Here is a 23,323-nt window from a genome sequence, read left to right as displayed (position 1 = left end):
ACTAGCTCAAGGCAGAAACAAGCACATATCCCTTCTAAAAACAAAACAAAACAAAAAAGCACTTCTGATTCAAGTGGCCAGCATTCTCACAGAGAAAGATCAAGAAAAATGAAATCATAACAAACTATCATGAGACTTACAAGGAAACAAGCTACGAAGATTGAGAAATGTTAAAAAAAATTATTTAAAAAAATTTTAAGCCCCTAAGGACTTGAGAATTTGTAAGTATCAAACACAGACTACAAACTAATAAGCCTAAATTCGAAAATTTATACAAAACTTTAAACCCAATAGGAACAAGTATCTTCTCAAGCATACATGTGACATTTACCAATACATATCAAGCCATAAAGACTCTACAAATTTCAAAATACAGCTACCATTCAGTCCAAATTCTCTGATCACAACGTAACTGAATCAGAAATCCGTAACCAAAACAAACCTAATATTCTGTAATCAAAATAGGGAAAGAAGTAATCATAAGGTTAATTGAAAAATATTTAGAGCTGAATAATGAAAGTACCATGTATAAAACCTTTATACCTGAATATAAAGTTATGTTTGTAAATATGTAAATACACATATATTTCCTATGTAAATATAGGAGTATAGTTAAATCAGTGCTAGAAGAAAAATTGATAGCCTTGAAGAGAACTGAAAAAAAAAACAAAAAAAACTAATGAGTTGAATTAAGAAGTTGTCTTTTATATCATGAACAGCACTCCAAGCCAGCTCAAGAAGCAAAGCAGGCCAATAGAAATGCCGTATTTTTAATTTATTCTACTGAAATGGTTTAAAATGCTTTGTATTTACTGAAAGCTTAAATGGGTGGGTGTTTGTTCACATAGCTCTACAGTACCTCACCAGGGAGCATTCCAGTATCCTGCAGGGTCTTGTGATCTAGCCAAGAGCAGCCATTAACCTAGTGATTAACATGGGAGTCACTGTCTTATGGAGAATGGGATGCTTAACTTTGTCAAGAACCTCGGTTAAACATTTGCCTTTTCTACAATTGCACTTCCCAAGTGCTATTCCAATAAGAGCTGATATTCATTTTACGTACCAAACCTTTTGAGTTCAACTGATTAAATCTAAAGTGTTGCTAGAGAAAATTAGGGAAAAGGTGAAAAAGAAAAACTGGTACTAATTCAGTAGAAAAACAATTACTCTAATTTATATATGTATTGATTGGTAACCAGATTTATCTAAGTAGAACTGAATTGGCTAGGAAAAGAAAAACTACATGTTACTTGTTTTCCTAAGCTGTCTTTTTGAGGCTTAGTCAGTCATTGGGAAAATGTTTAGGATTGTTTCTTGCTATTAGTCCCCATTTTATGTATGTTACCCTTCAGTAAGTTCTTCCCATTTTAGTTTTCTAGTATTGAAAGGCTTATTATATACATTATTCATGTGTATTGTCATATTTAGCTTTTGCTATATATTTTAACTTCATCGTTAAACTTTTGTATTGCATAGTTTCTTTGGTATATCTTAAAACCTATTTTTGAAAAAATAAAACTAATGAGTTGAACTAAGAAGTTGAGGGAAAAAAGCAGTGAGTTCAAATCAGGTAGAAGAAAAATAAACGAATCAAACTAAAAATACAATAACAACATTAACAAAGTCTATTGTAACAAAGACTAATGAAATTGATAACTGACAAGAGTAATCAAGAAGCAAAGAGTAAAGGCACAAACCAACAATTTAAGAACTGATAACAGTAATAAGAGACATATACATTTAGTAATTTAAAAAAAAAAGAACTAAGGACAGCGATCAAAATGTCCATAAACTATTAGGTTGGTGCAAAAATAACTGTGGTTTTTGCCATTACTTTCAATGGAAAAAACCGCAATTACTTTTGCACCAAACTAATAGTAAGTGGAAGGACAAAATGTGGTATATCCATACAATGGAATATTAATCACCAATAAATAGGAAAAACTATCGACATATGCTATGTTATAGATTACCCTAAAAAATATTACACTAAATTAAAGAAGCCAGATACAACAGGCTATATATCATGTGATTCCATTCACGTGAAATACCAAGAAAAGGCAACTTTATAGAGAAAACTTAAAAGAATATACAGAATAATGTAAGAATATATTATTCTTGTTGTAAATGGTGTTTTAAAAATTATATCTGGAATAAGAAGAAGAATAGAATATATAAGAATAATAATATAAGAATAACTGGCAGGTGACAGAATTACAATCAATATGCAAATATCAGCTGCCTTTCCATGTACCAGTAACAGAGGAAATAGTAATTAAAAAATTTTTAAACACCATTTACAATAACAAAAATAGATAGGTCCAGGAATAAAGCTTACAAAAGATGCACAGCCCATACACTTCCAATAAATTATAAAACTCTATGGGAAAAATAAATGAAGAGATATACCCAGGGTTGTGCTGAAGCCAGCTCATACAAGCTCACAAAAACTTTTTATGTACATTTCTTCCTAATTCCCGGTTCAGTGATTTTATAACATAGCTTATAATCAGCCAAACAGGGAATATTTATACCATAGAAAGTGGCAAATGCTATGTGTCAGGGCTATTTTTTGCTCTTCAGAGAAGCATTTTACCAGCATTTCACTGGTAATATCATATCATATAAAGATGTCAATTGTTTTTAAGCTAATGCGCAGATTGAATGCAATTTCAATCAAAACTCCAACATGATATTTTTAAGAGTGTTAATCATTTGATTCTAAAATCTGTATGGGCAGGGGAGAGAATAGCCTAAGGAAGAATAATGTATTTTACAATCACAAGATTAGAAAATTTTGATCATTTCAAGTGCCACAAAAGATATGGCTCAACTGAATCTCATATACAATACTGAAGGTAACATAGTTGATACAAGTGCTTTGCAAGATAATTTGGCATCATCTTGTAAAGTTGAATACTGGCTTAATTCCACAATGCAGTAGAGTTCCATTCCTGTTTATATTCCTTAGGGAAACTGTTATATGTGTGCAGAGGTGTGTTGGTAAAATAATTCTGGTAGAGGGACAGGGGAAAAGCCACTGTAATCTGTAATTTGTGCCAATTTCCATGGCCAACCACAACCGTCAACTGGAGGTTACCGCACTCTAAATTGGAAAAAGATGCCGACAATCAACTTCACCAGCTGGAACAAGCTGGATCCAGCACACGGCAAGCATCTAACACTATTCCTTGTACCAGAGATCTCAATGGCTCTGGACACTTACTCTGGCACTCCTGCAGCCACTACTCCAGAAACAATCTTGCTGCAACTTCATCTATTACTGACAGTATTCTCCACAGGTCCCGCTTTTTTGTGTGTAACTGGCCCAACTCCAAGGCAGCTACATCTGACTAGCATAGCTGCAAAGGAGGCTGGGAGAAAAGTATCTGGCATTTTCTTCTTCTCTACCACCAAAACTCTTAAAATGGGAAATTCCCCCACAGGGAGATAATTCAGGTTTTAGAAATTACAAATATCCACTACACTTATCTTCCATGTATTGTTACCAGTCAAGATCTGTCAAGCTTTATTTTCTATTCTTTAGTTTCCACTACAAAGGAGCTTTTTGTGTAATAGAAAACATTAAATATAGTGTGTGTGTATGCGTGATCTGTGTGTGTATGTGTGTATGTACCGTAGAACTATAACCTAAGATTTTAAATACGCCCGATATGGGGCATCTACCCACTATTCCTTCATTGAAAATCACATCTCTAAAAGCTAACAGTCTAGCAAGAAAAGCAACCTAATACACTCACTAAACTGAAACAGCTGCCCCTTTATTGTACACACCTTTGACATAGCATTTGTTTCACTACATTGACACGGCTGGTTTCTCAATCTCTCATTAGGCTATGTGCTCCAATAAGACAGAGGCTATCTTGATCTCCGCATCCCTATCTCTTGGCACAAATACACATTCAGACACAGTCTGATTAAAAAATATATTTTCTAGTGCTTTAACTATAATTTACTTAGCACTTCCTAGATACATACCAGAAAATATAGCAGGAGCTTTACATAAGTTCTTTAATTTACCTCCAGAAATATAAAGCACCCTAGGATTATTTGTATATACTAAATAAGAAAATTAAGGACAGAGGATAAAGTGATCCTCTAAGGACAGAGGATAAAGTGACCAGTGATCACTCAGTCAGTAAGCGGCAAATTAGAATTCCAATTCAGATCTATCTCATGCCAAAGCCTGTCTTTGTAGTGCATATTCTAAAAGTATGATAATATTTGTCACATACTAAAAACAGATGTAGGTATAAAGGGCAATGAGAATATTCATATTTAAAAATTAATTCTGCTCAAAAGAGGTCAAGAAAATTAGAAGAGAAGGGTCACACCTCAGTTGGAATCTGAAAAATAAATAGCAGTTTGTCTGACAGCTGAGGGAAGGACACTCAGGTGCTCTAGCAACAAAAAACTGTGATCTTAGGGAAGGTGCAATTCTCTTATCTCTAAAGTAAAAGGGAAGGCTATAATAGTTTATATTTTCTGTGTTGTTCTGAATATTGTATAGATAATACATATAAATTATTTAACATGGGACCTAGCATAGAATAAGTCCTCAACAAATGACAGAAGAAAAACAAGAACAAGAATTATTAGAATTCACTAAAAACCAGGGTTCTCCTAGGTAAGGTAGGTGCTTGTGCCAAAAAAGATCAAGAGGGAAGCAGATGACAAAAGCATCAAGAATATTGAAAGAAATAGCTTTAGGGAAGGGAGTACCTAATCCTAATCTCAAATTTTTCAAATGATATTCATATGCAGCAAAGGAGTTTAAGTGGAAAGTAAATAATAAAATGAAAACTTCCTAAATTATAAATATAGTTGTATATTTACTAGAAGATCTACCCCTTAGGAATTTTTAAAACATTTAATAAATTCCTTATAATTAAGAAATTGATAACATAATCTTGAATAGGTTTTTGCAAACTTAAGATTCCCTGAAAGTAAAAAGCCTCAATTTAACCCTCAAAATAACAGTAGAGCACATAAGTTGCTCGTATTCAATCACAAAGTAATTATAGCAAATGAATACAAGGAAAGTATGTGGGACTACCAGGCAAAAGCAACACTTTTCCCAGTGTATCATTTGACGATTTCCACATTTCTATTCTTCACTTCTCTAACTTTTTGTTCCTTGGAACCAAAAAAAGAAAAAGGTAAGTTGAATAGTTTACTTTTCAGTTATCTATTTAAACTCCACAGAAGTCCTATTAGTAATTACCAATAAGGACTTGTAAATAAAAGCATGAGAGTTTTAGTAATCCATTTTTTCTAATACAAGTAGATGTTTAATTTTAATATACAGCTCACTAAAAGAAACAAATTGTATTACTTAACACAGACTAACATATAGGAAACATATTATTTTATTAAATCAAAAGTTAAAACTTTTTTCAATTCCTTTTCTTTTTAAAAACATCCGATTTCTAGACTATCCAAGGGCAAGAGAGCCTTCGCTTTGAATTTTAAGGCAGTGAAGCCATCTTGTGGTTGATGTCAGTATTGCTGAGGTTTTGAGACCAGTCACTCCTACTTGGGAAAATTAGGTCTTATTCATAGTTTTACATTTAAAAAGGTATATACAACCTGTCATTCTTAGAACTTAGAAAAAATAAACACAGAACTGAAAGACTGTACAGTTAGGACTCCATAGCAGTACATAAGGTCCTCGAGTAGCTGAATTGATAAGAAAGTACTTTGAAACTAATCTGTATTTTATAATTAACTTTTACGCCTAGGTTTAAAAAGCTACAGCAAAATATTAAAATTGGGGAAGAATATTAAACAGTTATACTTCCTTTTTATCATGACTTTTTCCATAATTTTTAGCTTCAAGCTGCTACATCAGTCCTAGGACTTTGTAATATCCAAGAAAAACAAAGCATGCCCTGAAAAACTCAGAAAATAAGTTGCATAATATGGCTTCCCTACCACACTTCCCTCCAGTCACAATTTTTACAGCTTTTGAATCAAATATGAAGTGCCTATAAGAAAATCTGGAAGCCTGGAAAAAATTGTGATCGTCCAACTCTCACCACTTTTTAAATTTTTCTGAAACTTTTGCATCAAGGTTCTGGGGAAACTTTGTGGAGAAAAGACAGAAATTGAAAAGTATGTTAAGAAGAGAATGGAAGAAAGAGAAAAGAACCTGAGCAAAACTACTATATTAATTAGTAATAAAGCTACTTCTACTTTTTGCCATTCTGTCTTCTCCCAAAATAATCAATGATAGTAGCAATTATTAAGACTTCAGTTTCAAAGCTTCAGGACGACGCCTTTCTGAAGGCCTCTGATGCGTCTTAGAATGAGAGCTGTAAATTCAGTATGTCCAGGATTAGCCGTCTTCTAACTGCAGACTTACAATATTTCTTACCTGATGACAGATCTATCAGCTCTCCATTCTCCCTTCCCCTTCTCAAGTTCCCAAATGCTGAAAACAGCATTATCTAAGTCTTATTAATTATAAAAATAATAATACACACTGTGTGATCATTTACTTTGGGCTTTCAGGAGATGAAGTTTGAAGACTCGTCTCTACACTCCTTTAATCTACTTCCAAAAAAGATTACTGATATGTCTTGGGGAACCTCCAGTGCATTGTACTGAGCCTCAGGCCTAGTGAATGAGATTCCAAGGTGGTTGGAAAATACATGGGTGAGGCCCTTTCAAAGGCACCACACAAGGTTAATGGAGGCAGTTTCTACTAAGATGACACCCTCCTCCCCGCAACATGTTGCTTTTTAACTCTTTGCTTCTTAAATATTGGGCCAAATGCTCTCCAATTCTCACTCTCCTTTGGCTTTCTCTCTCAGAAATGGTAATATCAGATGGGCTTGGAACTTAGTAGAAACAGTCAGAGAAGGGGTTTTAGCTTGCTTTCATTCTACCAGAGACCAACCTACCTCAAGTAGTACAATTCTGCATGGGGTTTGGGGCCAAAACCCAGACAATAATGATTTACCAATTTGCCTTACCTTATTCATTGAATCCCCTTGAAGATCTCTCAGTAACAAGATACCTAGCTGACATAATAAGGATTCACATATTCTTAGACTTTCAAGACAAAAATACCATCCTAAATTGCTCATAATTCTTGAAGCCTGCCATATGCATTGTACTGGATTTAGTATTATCTCATTTATGTCTTCAATGTTGTAAGGGAGTAGTATTTAAATGATAAGGAAATTAAAATCTGGCAAGATTAACTAACTTATGAAAAGTCACAAAAACCAATAAGCAGGAGAAAGAAGATTTAAATCCAGGGCAATTACCCTATGTCTGGATGTCTCCAATCTGTTCCTGGTCCGTATCATTTAATGCCTCTCCACCCTCAATCAGAAACATGACACAACCATGCCTCCTCTGCTTCTTGAAATAGTCTATTGTATATTTTAAATTTTCTAAGTTAGTTTTTGGAACATTGGTTTTTAGTATGCCCTATTTGAAAGATCACTGGGTAACCCAGCTCTTTCTTTCACTCTTTTCTAATATAAAAAGAAAACTAGAAAATATCATTTTATACCAAAATCTGGCATGGTCAAGAGATAGGCAGATTACTTATTCAAATATTCTGTTTGCCAACTGTTGTCCTATATCTTATGCACAGATTCAAACAAAGTTGATTTAAACAAGAACTATAACTTACATAATGTTAGTAAGTAACGGATCAGTAGTGACTGATTCTAGAGTCATGCATTTATAGTCATCATTAATGGTAAAATGCTGGTTAATAAAAGTATTCCAATGAAGACATAAATAAGGAGCTTTTACTATATTAGTCTTATTTTACTAACAAAGAAACCAAAATAATTCCATTCACATCAAAAATATATTCCTTGAATATGTACTTTGGTTTAAGATAGTTACATTTTTATATAACATATGGATTTTTAGCTAAAGACAAACCAAATGAGTAATTTCTGTGTGCCAGCTTCTAAAATGTTTATTTAAATTATTTTTCAAAACATCTTCATTAATACTGGTGAAGACAATTATTAATTCTGTGAGAATAATATATATTCTTATATGACATATAAGAATAATTCTGTGAGAAGGCCAGGCACAGTGGCTCACACCTGTAATCCCAATACTTTGGGAGGCTGAGGTGGGCAGATGACTTGAGGTCAGGAGTTTGAGACCAGACTGGCCAACATGGAGAAATCCCATCTCTACTAAAAAATACAAAAATTACCCAGGCGTGGTGGCATGCACCTGTCTGTAGTCTCAGTTACTAGGGCAGGAGCAGGAGAATCAACTGAACCCAGGTGGTGGAGGTTGCAGTGAGCTGAGATCATATCACTGCACTCCAGCCTGGGCAACAGAGCAAGACTCCATCTCAGAAAAAATAATAATTCTGTGAATAATAATTCTAGAAAACTATTAGTTTATTAATATTGTGTTGGAAGTATGTAATGAAAGGAAAAAATAAAATCAACGAGGAAGAGCAAGCAGAGATATCAAATTTTTGTTTCATGTGAAAAGTTACATTTGCATTAAGAATGTTTTAAAAGATAAAATTTGACATAATAATCTAGATCAGAAAGTTTTAAGGTTATTTTTCTTCTTGCTAGCTACATTCAAAGGAAATCTTAAAGAGACCACCGTGCAAAACTTTTAAAAGTAAAAACGCTCTGAAAGAGTGAAGGGAGAAGACAAGAATCTCTGTACTACTATTCTATGAGCTTGTAGCAGAGGTGAGTTCTCAGCATCTTTTTAGGACACACAGAGAAAGCAGAAAACCAAGAATCAGAAAGCTTCAAAATTTTAAGTAAAATAATGTAAGGATGTACAGACACTGCTTTGATATTATTTACTTTTCCTATAGAGATTTGTTGCATTCAACAGACCTAGTCAAGATTGTTGCCTACTTTTCTAAGTATCCTTCCTAGAATTCTACATCTCCTGGAAAACTGTTCGAAATGCAAATTCTTGGATTCCATCCTAGTCCTACTGAATCAGAAACTCAGATGGGAGTAGAGGTTGTTTGAGGTCCAGCAATTTGTGTTCTAGCCAGACCTCTGGGAAATTCTGGTGCACACTGAAGTCTGAGATAGCCACTAAAACCAAAAGAAAAAGAAATGTAAAGAAACTGGAGAGGATTCTAAGAACAATAGAGATGAAAAGTAAAGCTTGAGACTAAAATAAACAAAGGAATCAAGATGGATGGCTTTAGCAAAAAGAAACCTGTGGCACTGACATTTATGTCTTCACGTATATAATTATTCACAAAGGAAGGTAACCAGATGTACTCCATTTCTCCTGATGAAAGACAAAGAAGACATGGACTTTAACTTGCAGCACAAAACGTTTAGGTAAAAATATAATTAAAGTTTGCTGACGCAAAAAAATTCATAACACGAATACATATGTGTGTACTGCAAAATGATTGCAATAAACAAATGCACAGCTTCACCAACTTGCTCCTAATACTTTCATAATCTTATATTTGTATATAATAAGTTCATTAAATAAACGTAACAGTTTATTAAGGTAACTAAAACAAAAAGGTAAATAAAATTGAAAGGTAAGAAAAGGTCATTGTAATGAGTGCCAATTACATCTGGTTTTAAGTCTCATGGTTCACGTAAGCATGCCATAGTTACAAATCCTGAAACAAAAGGTTGCTTTTTTTTTAATGTTGAAAAGTCACCAAAAGTTGAATTCTTAATAATTTTCCATGGAAGTCACCATAACAATGACTTTGTGACCTGTTCACCTCCAGAGTATTTTGCAATTGCAGTCTTTATTGACAAAAAGTAATTCCAGTAATTTAGTTCATATTTATTGTAACTAAATTAATTAATGTAAGAAGTTATTGATTTTCTTTACCTTTTCTACCTTTCCACTATTGATGTCACTGGGGAGGAATTTCTTGCCAATTGTTCTCAGATCTGTCTAAAATAAAAATATTATTATTAAAATGGAATTACAGAAAAGAGTAAATTTAAATCTAACCTCATGAACAAAAGATGAAATTACTTATGGTTTGTGAAACAAAAATTCAGTTTAACTGGTCATGAGATCTACATGTATTATCAATCTTTCAAGTAACAATGTCCCATAATATGTTGTTTAAAGTATACCAGTAAGATGAACAGTAACACATAAGGCCTTAATCCTGGTCATATTTCTTTAGGTAACCTTTTTACTTACTAACTCTTCTCTATTAAAATCCAAAACTTAATTTATGTAAATTGTGATCTTACTAAAAAATATCACATTCCAAAATCAAATGACAGCTTTTGAATACATATACATAGTATATTTTTTAAAACTGAATCTCATATAACCTTGACATTACATAAAAACATATCGCCCTATAGGCTATGATATCTGTAACATAAAGCTGTATAACATACAATATCCCAGGATACAATACCACTGGAATACCAAAGAAGTTATAGTAACCTTTACTATAGTAATTTCATTTGCTTAAACAAGTTACAGAAATAGAAGGTGGTAAACAAATAACTATGAAAATGCAGAAGTACCTGTAACTCAACAAGGAAAATATAAGGACTAACATAAACAAGGCTATAGCATTCATGACATAAGAAAAGGAAATTCTGACTACACAATCTACACAAAAAGCAGAATATTTTACGACTGTGTCCTCTTTAGAAAGTGAAAATATAAAGGAATGGTAAGAGATTTGTTCAGAGGAAAACTGTCAGTACTCATAAAAAAGATCCAATTATTTAAACTAATAAATTATCCTGATGGTTGAGATAGTGAGATTAGCATAATAACTGAAGTTGTGTTGTTTTATTTTTCCTTATAATATAGTAAACAGTAGCTCTTCATCACCTTAAGAACAAGTTAAAAGAAAACAGACTAAAAGTGCATTTAACCACATAAATTATAAGGGAAAAATTTTTGTTAGACTTAAGGAGAAAACACTAGATGATTAAAATTACTGTGATGTGAAATGAATACATACAGAGGGGCAGGACCATCTTCTTTTAACACCTACCATAATAAAATATCCTCCTATTTGAAATATCCACACGTAGTCAGCTTAAGAAATGAGAATATAAGTTGTATAATCCCTACAGATTCTTTCCAGTTTTTTACTACTGTGATTCATAATTTATTACTTAATTAATGCAGGGATCACTCAAAGTAAAACTCACTAAATAGAACTGCATGGCAAATTAAGAGCCAAATCCAGACTCATGTGTAACAATGCTTTCAATGCTTTAGACTTATGCTTTTTACAACCTCAATCCAATGACAGAATTAAAAGAAATATAAACCGTACCTCACGTTGTACGCCTTTTCACTTGGAAAGTACTGAATAACATAGGTGTAAAAAAATACTTTCTTACACCAGCCTTCCCTATATTAAGACGGTTTTATAATTAAATATTAATAGATGTGAAGCACTCAGTATAATGACTTGCACAGAGTAAGCACTCAATAAATGTTAGCCATTCTGTTTATTTTAGTGAGTATAAAACATGTACTTTTTTTAATCATCTGAACATACATAACCATCATATCAATAATGTAACTAACAGTTCATGAAAACATTTACATTATTTGGAAGTCACCCAAAAGCTGAAATATTTAAATATGAATGAGAAACAGAATACATACAAATTTTATAATATATCATGGTCCCTCATTTCTGGTTTTCATCAATAATTATGAAATTTAATTCAAATGAAAATGAGCCATCACTGTAAAGTAAATGAGCACTAGACAAAAATCCTAAACTTTGATCCATCCCAACTGTAATTAAAGAACCATATGATCTAGGACACTGTCACTAATTCTCTAAACCCAGTTAATTTACTCCTCTATAAAATGGAAAAACACCACCAATCCTATCTCACAAAGTTGTTGTCAGGCTAAAAAAAGACTACACGCTCAAAGTTTACATAATTTCTAAAGTGCCATACATATATATAGTATGTGTCCTTAAATATACAAATGTTATTTTGATGTATTTTTAGCAAGATGAAAATGATCTACCAAATCTTTAAATGCCCTAAATTCACACTATAAAGACAATTTTATTATTCAGATGCCATTGTATCAGGATTGCTAGGACGATGACTGGGTCCAAGAATGCTGTTATATTGAACAACAAAAAATAATAATACAGGAAAACTTTTAGCCTGTAAAACTTTAAAAATAATTTTCAAAGCATCTACCTACCCACGCACACATACACATGCACACATAAATACACACACACACACACACACATAAAATCCCTATTTACTTAAGTAAATGCAAGATAATATCTACTTGGTGAATCATTTTATATTACACAAAATCTTAAAAGAAATAAAAATATAATTTCTTTTTAAATTTTTACTAATGGATAGTGATCAGTAATTTAAGACTGGTCTATCATTAAATATTTTTCTGAATAATTCCAGTATTTGAACGTAAAACTTACATGCTGGATTTCAATGTCATTTCTTAATATTCTTACTCCCCAATTTAAAAAGCAAAAATTAAAAACATTCCTTTTCAACATAAAAAGCTAAGCCTAAAAGTTACATAGCAGATCTGAGGCAGCTATCTTTAAGAAAGGCCAGCTTACAAGGTTAGCCCTAGGCTGGCAGCTAGGGACTTTGCACTTGGACCACTCCCTAACTAAAAATGTAATTCACTGCATGGATTATTCATATAAACAATATGATTTATGGTGGACATCTGTTTTCTGGGAGGGATCTGAAATTCTGGTACCTTTGCGGGCAGCCCAATAAAGGCCTTGGGTATTAGTCTTCAGAGGGCTTCCCTGGAGAGAAACACTATATACATGTTACTGCAGTGTTCATTGTCAGATAAAGGAACAAGCTCAGTGTCTACCCCATAGAAAGAAGAGAAGAAAACTTGTTCATGGATTATCCTCCCAATATATAATTAGCTATGCGTGTGTGGGTACGTACATATATGCACAATAAGAATCAATAATACATGTCTTTCTCAACTCGTGGTTAATTTCCCACAATCACTCAAAAGTTGAAAAAAATTCAACAGAATACTACAAATGCCTAAATTTTATTAAGATGATAAATTTGGAAAAATAGATTATTTGTCTGGTATAGGCTTCACCCTAATCAAAATGGTTTTTTTTCCTATCATATGGCATCATAGCTTTGGACTGCAGTATTTAACCACATATTTCAGGGAAAATAAAAAAGACAAATTAACTCATTCAGATAATAGTCAGCATGCACCTCTTATGAACACAGCACAAATACTTCATCCTGATTTATTTTATTCAAATTTTCATACCAATTATAGTTTATCGCTATTTACCTAAGTATATAAATGAAAAAAACCCCAGCAAATTGTCATAAAATCTCTTTCCTAGAATCTGTAGAAAGTTTTTCTTAAACAAGAAAAGAGTCCTTTATAATATTTTTAAGCAATAGAATTAACTAATTTCAGTGCAAGACAAACAGTTTTTAGTCATAAATAACATGCATAATTTCTAGCTAATGCTTATTATTAAAAAATTAGTCTTTTATTTATTAAAAACCTAAATACTTAGCTCAGAAACCAAAATAAAATGATCTTACTTGTCTTGTTAAGTAAAATTCAAAGAAGCTGAAAAAAAGATGACTCAGTGTAGGACACAAATTTTATCTGTTTTAACCCAAGTTTAATTCTATAAATATAAATTTAAGTAACTTTTTTAACATTAGATTTATACATTTATTTATATTTTAAATGTTCCTTGTGCCCATCATTTCTGCTTTACATTGATTTTGCAGTGATATGATGGATTTGTCAGAATATATTTCTCTTAGGAATTTCATTGACCACATATTGTAGTACATACATTTGATTGTTTATAGCTTATTATAAAGCTACATAGAAAAACAATCAGAGGGTAACTGCAGGAATGAGAAAAGAACATTTGTTTACTTACTTTTTTTTTTTGAGACAGAGTCTCGCTCTGTTGCCCAGGCTGGAGTGCAGTGGCATGATCTCGGCTCACTGCAACCTCCACCTCCTGGGTTCAAGCGATTCTTCTGTCTCAGCCTCCCGAGTAGCTGGAACTACAGGCACACACTACCACGCCCAGCTAATTTTTGTATCTATGCTAGAGATGGGGTTTCACCATATTGACCAGGCTGGTCTCGAACTCCTGACCTCATGATCCTCCTGCCTTGGCCTCCCAACGTGCTTGGATTACAGGCGTGGGCCACCGTGCCCGGCCTGTTTACTTACATTTTTATTTCAAACAATTTTTATAACTCTTGAAAAAATCCAAAAGCCAATATAATTATGGAAAAAAAAAACAGCTACAGGGTTGGGTGGACAAAGAGTTGAAAACAAATATACACTAAAACATTAATAGTAATTATAAGCAGATTTAATTTTCTTATTTTGCTTTTCTGTTTTTTTCTGAAATGTTCCACAATAAGTATTATTTCTATCATCATGAAAAGTTATTTTGAAACAATAAATACCACTGTCAAAAAGCTATAAACTAGCTAGAGTTTCTATGTAAATTAAATGGCAATTCATTTTAATGAATAGTCAGTTTTTACTACTATTACATAGCTACTGTAAATGTTAAAAAAGTCTATAACTGATCAGTGGGTGAAAAAAAGGGATGTTAATTTCATTTTTTCCTTTTTCATTGGATTCTGTATAACAGATATTAATAACTTGCTAATATGAGATTACCAAATTCAACAAACATCACTACAACTTAAAATGGACAAAATAAGAAAGATGTTCTCTATATTTGTTATCATATAACCCAATTTACTCTGAGACTTTTTTATGAATATAGCTTCCAGATTTCAAATGTTTACAAGTTAATAAATATAACCTACATTGAGAGCAATCAGGATGATGTCATTTACATTGACTTTGTCTGGAGAGCTTGTGCAAGCTTCAATGCCTTCATCTGAAAGATACCTGTTAAAATAAAATAAATGGCTTAATATTATCTAAAATCAAAATTAACCAAAATTCTTTTCTTAAGTCTACATGCAATTTTGTTTTCTACTATAAAGTGCTTCTGCTACAAATACTAGGGAAAGAGTCTTGGATATGGATTCCCTGTTTATTTACTATGTCTTATAGAAGAGATGAACAGTGCATACTTTTCTTTTGTACCCTTAAAGAGATATTGTGTCAATAGGATTATTCATATGCTTTCTGAGAAAAGCTATTTAAATGTCAATATACTTAAGGGATGTATAAGCTACTCTTTGCTATTATACAAATATAATCTCGACTTAAGTATCTGTTAATACCATAAGATCTTAAAAAGAGATTGAGATGTGTTATAAAAATAAAACTAAAATAAACACTGTTTTAAACTGAGTACAGCAGAACTTCTCTCTGGACTTTCTCACATTATCTTCTCAAGTCCCCTTTCTTTCACATAAGGTTCTCAAGGATCCTTCAATAAAGGCTATTAATTCCAAATAACACAAAGATAGGCAACTTTTTACAATACATCTTTTACTTTTCCTATCTCTTTTCAGTTTTTTTTATGCATTGTCTTATTTGCCTTTTTCTTTTATCCAGTCCAAATCAGCCATGCATCTGTCAGAGACAATTAATTCAAGAGTAAAGAGATTACTGAATCTGAAGGAAAAAAATTCGTCTCTACCCATACCCATGGACATTTTGAAACTCTTTGATAAACTCAACAATTCTAAAGTCAACCATCAAAAATCCACTTGTAAAAGCCCCGATTAATATCTCACATTTTTTATAATCAGTATCAACCCCTTTAACCAAATGGCTAATGGTACCATCACCATTGCAGACATTCTTCCACAGTTAAAAGGATCCAAGACTGCTAGTCTAAGAGATCTAACTCAAGCTCATTTTTGATGAACAGCAATTCCACCATCAACCCTCAACACTAGACTGATTCTAAGATACTTATCAAAGTAAACCTTACCCAGAAATAGCAACCAAAAAAAAGTGCCTTTAAGAAGTAGAGAATAATTTCTCCAAAGTAAAAAAGCAAGTGAAAAGAAATGTGAATAGTTAGAACAGTACAGAAGAGCAATAGAAGATTAAAGTAGATAAGCCAATGAGCAAGACCAAGGCGATAAAAGTCAGAAAAATATATATTTAAGTCAAACCAAGAATGTTAACAAAATGAGGTACTATTAAAAGTTTAAGACCATGACACTGTTAAACCACAATGATAAATGAAGGCAAGTAGTTAAAAGGGTGACAGAGAAAATACAAATATATCAATGAGTCAGTAAGAATGAATAGATAGTAGGCAGGAATGACAGTATATAAGTGACCATGGAATACAAATATCTGCAGTCAATTTCGATGGTTAAAATACTGCTTTAACTCAAAATGGCTATAATAATTTATTATCCTGTTAATTTTTCACTATGAATAATGAAAAATTGTCCAACTGTATCTGTAACTCTAATTAATCATCTTATAAATTCACTTTCATAAATATTATGCCCCACTTATGTGAAAAGTATTCTGTGAAATCAGTAACAAGATTAGTAAAATGATGAAAACTAAACACCTGCCCTCAAGAAGTTTACAGTCTGCTATACAGTATAACACAATACATAAACAGCTATCATACAAGGCCAAAATAACTACAAAAATGTTATAGGAGCTCAAAGTGGCTGTGGGATGGGAAAAACACAGAAAAGGAATAGTGTAATCAAAAACATGGAAGTGAGTAAGTGTGAAGCACCTTCTAGGAATAATATCCTAGAGCTTTCTGGCTGAAAAATGGAGAAGAAAAAAGAGATAAGTATAGGTTGAGACCAATTTTAGAAAGCAACAGTACACAAAAGGATATGGGTGATAAATTAAATTCTGATTGAGTGATTACAAAAACACAGCTTTCCAAGCTCCTACACAAGAGGGAAACAGTATGTAATGACTAACAGAATATTTTGTTTTCTAGAAAGGAAACTGTAGAATTAAAGAATTATAGGATGTCAGATTAACTAGAATAGATTAATTAATTTAAATTACAATAGATTATTTATATTATAATAAATTAATTTAATTTAATTTAAAAATAACCAAAATTCACCTCTTCAACTTTACAGATGAAGGAGTCCTAGAGATGTAAAATTAAACTTGCCCCAAAAATACAAATTTAGAAGATGCAAAGTTAAAAACAAGAATGACTCCTAACTCCCAATTCAGCACTCTTTCCATTATAACACACCATTTTCAGCTGGGCACAGTGGCTCACGCCTGTAACCCCAGCACTTTGGGAGGCCAAGGCAGGTGGATCACCTGAAGCCAGGAGTTTGAGACCAGCCTGAGCAACATGGTGAAACCCCGTTTCTACTAAAAATACAAAATTAGCCAGGCATGGTAGCACATGCCTGTAATCACAGCTATTCGGGAGGCTGAGGCAGGATAATTGCTTGAACCCGGGAGGCGGAGGTTGCAGTGAGCCGAGATCATGCCATTGCACTCCAGCCTGGGCAACGAGAGCGAAACTCTGCCTCAAAAAAAAAAAAAAAATATATATATATATATATTTAATTTATCAAACAATTAATGCTGATACTAGTGATATGATAATCTCATAAAAAAAAGCCAGTAGCTATCCAAATCAGTTTCCTAATCAGCTAGATACTTCAGCAACTCACACAGACAAAAGCAGAACTAGACAAATTCAATTGGTGAGCTCCAAAGTACATTAAACAAGAACAGGTATAAAACTCAGTTGATAAAAGCAGTCATGCTGTTCCCTTCTGCATTGTAGAAGATCAGGAAACCAATATCAACTAATTATTAGATATTCAAGTTTTCAGAAGAATAAAAATATTCCATCCCTACAAAATATTAAAAGGTAAAGTCTAACAAAAATTCTAAAGGCAGAGTTGTAAGGGTTTGGAAACTTGCCTTTATCCACATAAGTCAAATATGTGATTTCTTTCAAACAAGGCCCATACATCACATTGCTGGACTTAAAATTATACTACAAGGCTATAGTTACCAAAACAGCATGGTACTGGTATAAAAATAGGCAATGATACCAATGGAACAGAATAGAGAACCTCGAAATAAAGCCAAATACAGCCAACTGATCTTCAACAAAGCATACAAAAACATAAATTGGGGAAAGGACACCCTATTCAATAAATGGTGCTGGGAAAACTGGCAAGCCACATGTAGAAGAATGAAACTGGATCCCCGTCTCTCACCTTATACAAAAATCGACTCAAGATGGATCAAAGATTTAAATCTAAGACCTGAAATCATGAAAATTCTAAACATTTTCATGGTTTAGAAATTCTAAACATTGGAAAACTCTTCGGACATTGGCATAGGCAAAGAATTCATGACTAAGACCCCAAAAACAAATGCAACAAAAATAAAAAGTAAGTAGAACTTAATTAAACTAAAAACTTCTGCACAGCAAAAGAAATCATCAGCAGAGTAAACAGACAACCCACAGAGCAGGAGAAAATATTTGCAAACTATGCAAAAAGGACTAGAATCCAGAATCTACAAGGAACTCAAACAAATCAGCAAGAAAAAAAAAAAAACAAATAATCCCATCCAAAAGTGGGCAAAGGATGGAAATAGACATTTCTCAAAAAGAAGATATACAAAAACAGCCAACGGACATAAGAAAAAATGCTCAGCATCACTAATCAACAGGGAAATGCAAATCAAAACCACAATGAGAAACCACCTTACTCCTCTAAGAAAGGCCATAATTAAAAAGTAAAAACAAAACAAAACAAAAAAAACCCACAGATGTTGTCATGATGTGGTTTACACTGCTGGCAGAAATGTAAATTGGTACAACCACTACGGAAAACAGTATGGAGATTCCTTAAAGAACTAAAAGTAGATCTACCATTTGATCCAGCAATCCTACTACTGGGTATCTACCCAAAGGAAAAGAAGTCCTTATATGAAAAGAGACATGCACACACATTTACTGTAGCACAATTTGCCAGTTGCAAAGATGTGGAACCAACTTAAGTGTCCATCAACCAAAGAGTGAATAAAGAAAATGTGGCATATATACACCATAGAATACTACTCAGCCATAAAAACGAATTGAAATAATGTCTTTTGCAACAACTTGGATGGAGCTGGAGGCCATTATTCTACATGAACTAACTCAGGAATGGAAAACCAAATACTTTATGTTCTCACTTGTAAGTGGGAGCTAAGGCATGAGGTTGCAAATACATATAGAGTGATATAATGGACTTTGGGGACTCTACTGGGGTAGGTTTGGAGAGGGTGAGGGATAAAAGACTACATATTGGGTACAGTGTACACCACTTGAGCGATGGGTGCACTAAAATCTCAGAATTCACCACTACAGAACTTATCTAGGTACACCTGTACCCAAAAAAACTATTGAAATAAGAAAATAATAAGGCCTATAAAAGGTTTTCTGAACATAACAAAACCAAAAAACTTAAGCCTTATAGGTTTACTCCATAATTTTCAAGAAACAGGGCACCCATTCACAGCTCTCCCTGAATAATATCTTACTGATCCTTTTGTTAATACTGGACGATTGTCACAGAAGGACTGAGCCTAAATTAACCATAATTTGGGATTTACAAATTAATCTTTTCATTTTTATAAACATTTAAAACTCCAATATTACCAATGAATAAAACAAGTGATAAAAAACAAAAACTCAAAGACCAAAATGTGCTTCAAGAACTTCAGTAACACAGTAACTGAAGAACAACACAACACAGGATTCACCAGTCTTAATTGAGGTAATCAGGAAAGAAAGCAACTGAAAAGTGGAGCAGGCACTCCAGTTACGGTCCCTGTGCACACCCACCTGGTGGACCTTGAGAGAAGAGAATTATCATCAATTCCCATGTGCCATCTTTGAACACCTAAAACCCAAGGGCATTGATACAAAAGAAGAAACTGACACCAGAGGGTTCTTGTTTACTAAAACAGCCAGCAAAAGCACACTTTTTTTTTCACTCTCTAATGGAGATTTTGGACATTACTATTATAAAACCACTTATTACTAAACTATGACAACATCTGAATACATTTTACTGACAAGCAGGGCATTAAAAGGCTAAATTTCTGCATTATACTCACAGAACAGACAAATATTTCTCACTAATTTTACCTTCAAATAATGCAATTTTTAAGTCACCACAGTTTAGTAAGTGCTCAATTCTTTTTTTTTTTTTTTTTTTTTTTTAAACAGGGTCTCACTTTTCACCAGGCTGGAATGCGGTGGCACAAACGCAGCTCACTAGAGCCTCAACTGCCTGGGCTCAAGCAATTCTCATGGCTCAGTCCCCCAAATAGCTGGGATTACAGGCACTCTCCACCATGCCCACTTAATTATTTTATTTTATAGAGATGAGATTTCACCATGTTGCAGAGGCTGGTCTCCAACTCCTGAGCTCCAACAATCCGCCCACCTCGGCCTCCCAAAGTGCTCGGATTGCAGGCATGAGCCACCACACCCAGCCTTAAGTGCTCAAAACTTTTTAAAAAGGGATTTTAGAAAATGCTTCCTTTAGCAAATGCTTCTATTTATGAGAAGATGTCAAAATTCCATCTTAGAATCACTTAACTGTCTTCACCTCGTGTTCAGAAGTCACTTGGCATATAAAACAGACATGTCCAAACCATAGCTCAAGAATCTCAATTGGCAGAAAACTGTGATAAAACAAACACTATTGTTTTAAACTCATTGTTCCAGATAGTAGATCTCCATTACCACCCTTTACCATCAGTAAGGAAAGAAGAGGGCCAATTTTCTTTTGATCCATTTCTTTGAAAGCAGGTAAAATCAGTGAATCTAACTTACTCACTGGCTATAACGTATAGATGATGAAAAGGAGCAAGGCAAACTACCGATCAGCTGACTGAGCTTTATAAAGGGGGCAGCCATGTCTGCACGAGGACTAGTAAAGCAGTTACTGCGTCAGATTTGATTTTTAGCTTTTAGATTTCCGTAAAGCAGTGTACAAGCCAAACAAAACAGGGCTCAGCCTGCATGTGGTACATGTACTTTGTACTTATTAAACACACTAGTTTATTTAAATTATTTGCTCCTGTTCATTTCCAAGTTGTCTCTGACATACAGTGTTGTGCCCTAAGTCTACCTCAGATAGTATAACATTCATAGCCAACTTCCTTTCCAAGCAAGAAAAGAACCAAGTATCTTTTAGGTCACTTTGTACGCACTGGGAGAGCAAAGAACACAATTATGCCTGTAACAAATGTTCTCTGGTGAGTTGTTTACATCACACTAAAAAGTATCAAATCACTCAGTCTGGTCACTGACATAAATATTTTACAAACTGGACATATAAAGAACCCATGCTTACTTCAGACTTTGAGGACTACTTATATTTTTAAGGAGGAGGAATGTTTTAATTGGCCAGAAAGTGAGCCATAAAAGCAAACACTAAAGTTTTATTCTCTTTTACCCACTGCCACCCATTGAAATAATGAATGCCCATTCAAATCTGAACTGCAACTTGACTTCCTGAAATAATAAAATACAGAATTATTGCACATTGATATAAACTGGGCTGATGACACATGAAAAGTCTTTAAAATGCCAATGAGAAAACCAAGAGTGAAAACATTCTTCACAAATGGATAGGGACTATGTAAAAAAAAATAAGAAGATATCTGGACAGTGACTGGTACATGGTGTTCTTAACTGCCCCTGAATAAAACCCAAATCAAATGGCTTCATGCAGTTTTTGGGGTTCTAACCTACACCTGATTATTTGCTACCACACTGAGGTTACTAGCCCCCACACATGATATCCAAATACCAAAATGGGAGTTTGATAAATGAATTCTTGCTTAGCCACAAAGAAAATAAAGATATCTAATTCCCAATTACCCAAGCTAAGGTGGGACAAGAGAGGGAAAAAACATAAAAGATAATTTAAAAAATAACTTCTATTAAAGGATATTTTTGATCTTAGCAAATACGGAAGTAACTGACCTACTGCAAATTCCCAAAACTTCAATGTTGTAAAGATATTTTTTAAAAATTACCCATACGAAGATCTCTCTGTTCACTCTGCCTAAACTGTTTCTCTCTCCATAGTGTAAACTGATTGTAATACACCTGCCAAAAATTTGTTTTATATATTATTCTTATAGACTCTTACTATACTATACCTAGTCAGAGACACTGAAAGAATTAACTTGCCGATTCCCTCCTCTAGGGCAGAAGGAAATGGCTTGCAAGTTCTTGTTTATGAATATAACTTGGGAAAATACAGTATTTTGCCATAATGAATAACAAGATTAGTAAGGTAAAAATGCTAATAAGAATTGGGGCACAAGATTTTCTTCAGATAACCTGTTAAAAATAAAATCAGTATATTCAATACAGCTTACAGATATATTGGAAAGGTAGCACATGAGAATATAAAATGGAACACCAGCAGTTAGTTGAATGAATCCATGAATTCCATGGCAAAAGCTCTATTAAGCATAATAAACAGAAGGATCAGAATTCTACAAAAGGTAATTCAGAGGAGTGAGTACTACGAAAAATGGTGGAAAATGAAAAAAGAGGTCTTTTATTTTGTTTCCCTTAACAACTAAGTACCTCTTCTATTAATATTACCACATTTTCTTTTCTTGTCTAGGCAAAGTAGCCACTTCCTATCCCAAATTGAATACCACAATCTGTATTCCAACAATTAAACCAGGACTTGAATCAATGCTAGCTTAAAAATTTAATTTTCTCTGTGGCTTATATATAAATGGATCAGATAAATAAAGGTATGTACTATTTAAAGTACTTCTAAGTACCAGCATGTAGTGTTAATCTTAATGTAGTAAACTACTTTCAATATGATTTATTTTACTCATTAATCAACTATCTATTAATATGCATTATTTTTTCAGTTTTTAGTTTTTATGATTTCTTTGCCATCATAAATATACATTAGTTCCACCTTTTTTTTTTTTTTTTTGGTAAAGATAGTCTTGCTTTGTTGCTCAGGCTGGTGAAAGGATTAATATGCAAAAAAATTTTTTTAATTACTTAACACTATTTAAGAATCTTCTTCTAAATAACTTCTGATGATGCAAAACAATATGAAATGCCTTGATATACATCATGGTTAACATCCACACTGGTCAAATATCAGTATTTCAGTAGCCAAACAAAAAATTTATTTTAAAAATTGAGATGGAAATTTAAAAAACTTCTAGGGAAAATCCTTTGTAAGTTTATATCTAATTTAACAGTATTCAAAGTGTTTAAATTCTGAAAAGTTAAACCTAGATAGCTTTTTGTTAAGCACTTCCTTTAAAAAGCTGAAGACTATCAGCTAGCTAATTGTGAAAGCTGTACTACTTG

General features: G+C 33.2%; 1 protein-coding gene across 9 annotated transcripts in view; it reads right to left on the bottom strand.

Annotated features, from left to right (window-relative positions):
* Positions 1–23,323, bottom strand: part of TDRD3 (tudor domain containing 3) — a 177,336-nt gene that overhangs the window by 119,093 nt on the left and 34,920 nt on the right. For 8 of the 9 annotated variants that reach the window (XM_031001379.3, XM_031001378.3, XM_055360748.2 and 5 more), the window contains exons 2-3: positions 14,835–14,919; positions 9,853–9,918 (exon numbers count right to left, since the gene is read on the bottom strand). In XM_031001379.3, the coding sequence (XP_030857239.3) occupies positions 9,853–9,918; positions 14,835–14,919 (151 nt within the window). The remainder of the gene's footprint in view (positions 1–9,852; positions 9,919–14,834; positions 14,920–23,323) is intronic. The other variant, XM_055360751.2, reaches the window with a different exon arrangement.

This window comes from Gorilla gorilla, chromosome 14 (genome assembly GCF_029281585.2).
Source record: "Gorilla gorilla gorilla isolate KB3781 chromosome 14, NHGRI_mGorGor1-v2.1_pri, whole genome shotgun sequence".
Taxonomy (NCBI): Eukaryota; Metazoa; Chordata; class Mammalia; order Primates; family Hominidae; genus Gorilla; species Gorilla gorilla.
The sequence above is the reverse complement of the archived record's forward strand: the minus strand, read 5'-3'. Positions and strand labels throughout refer to the sequence as shown.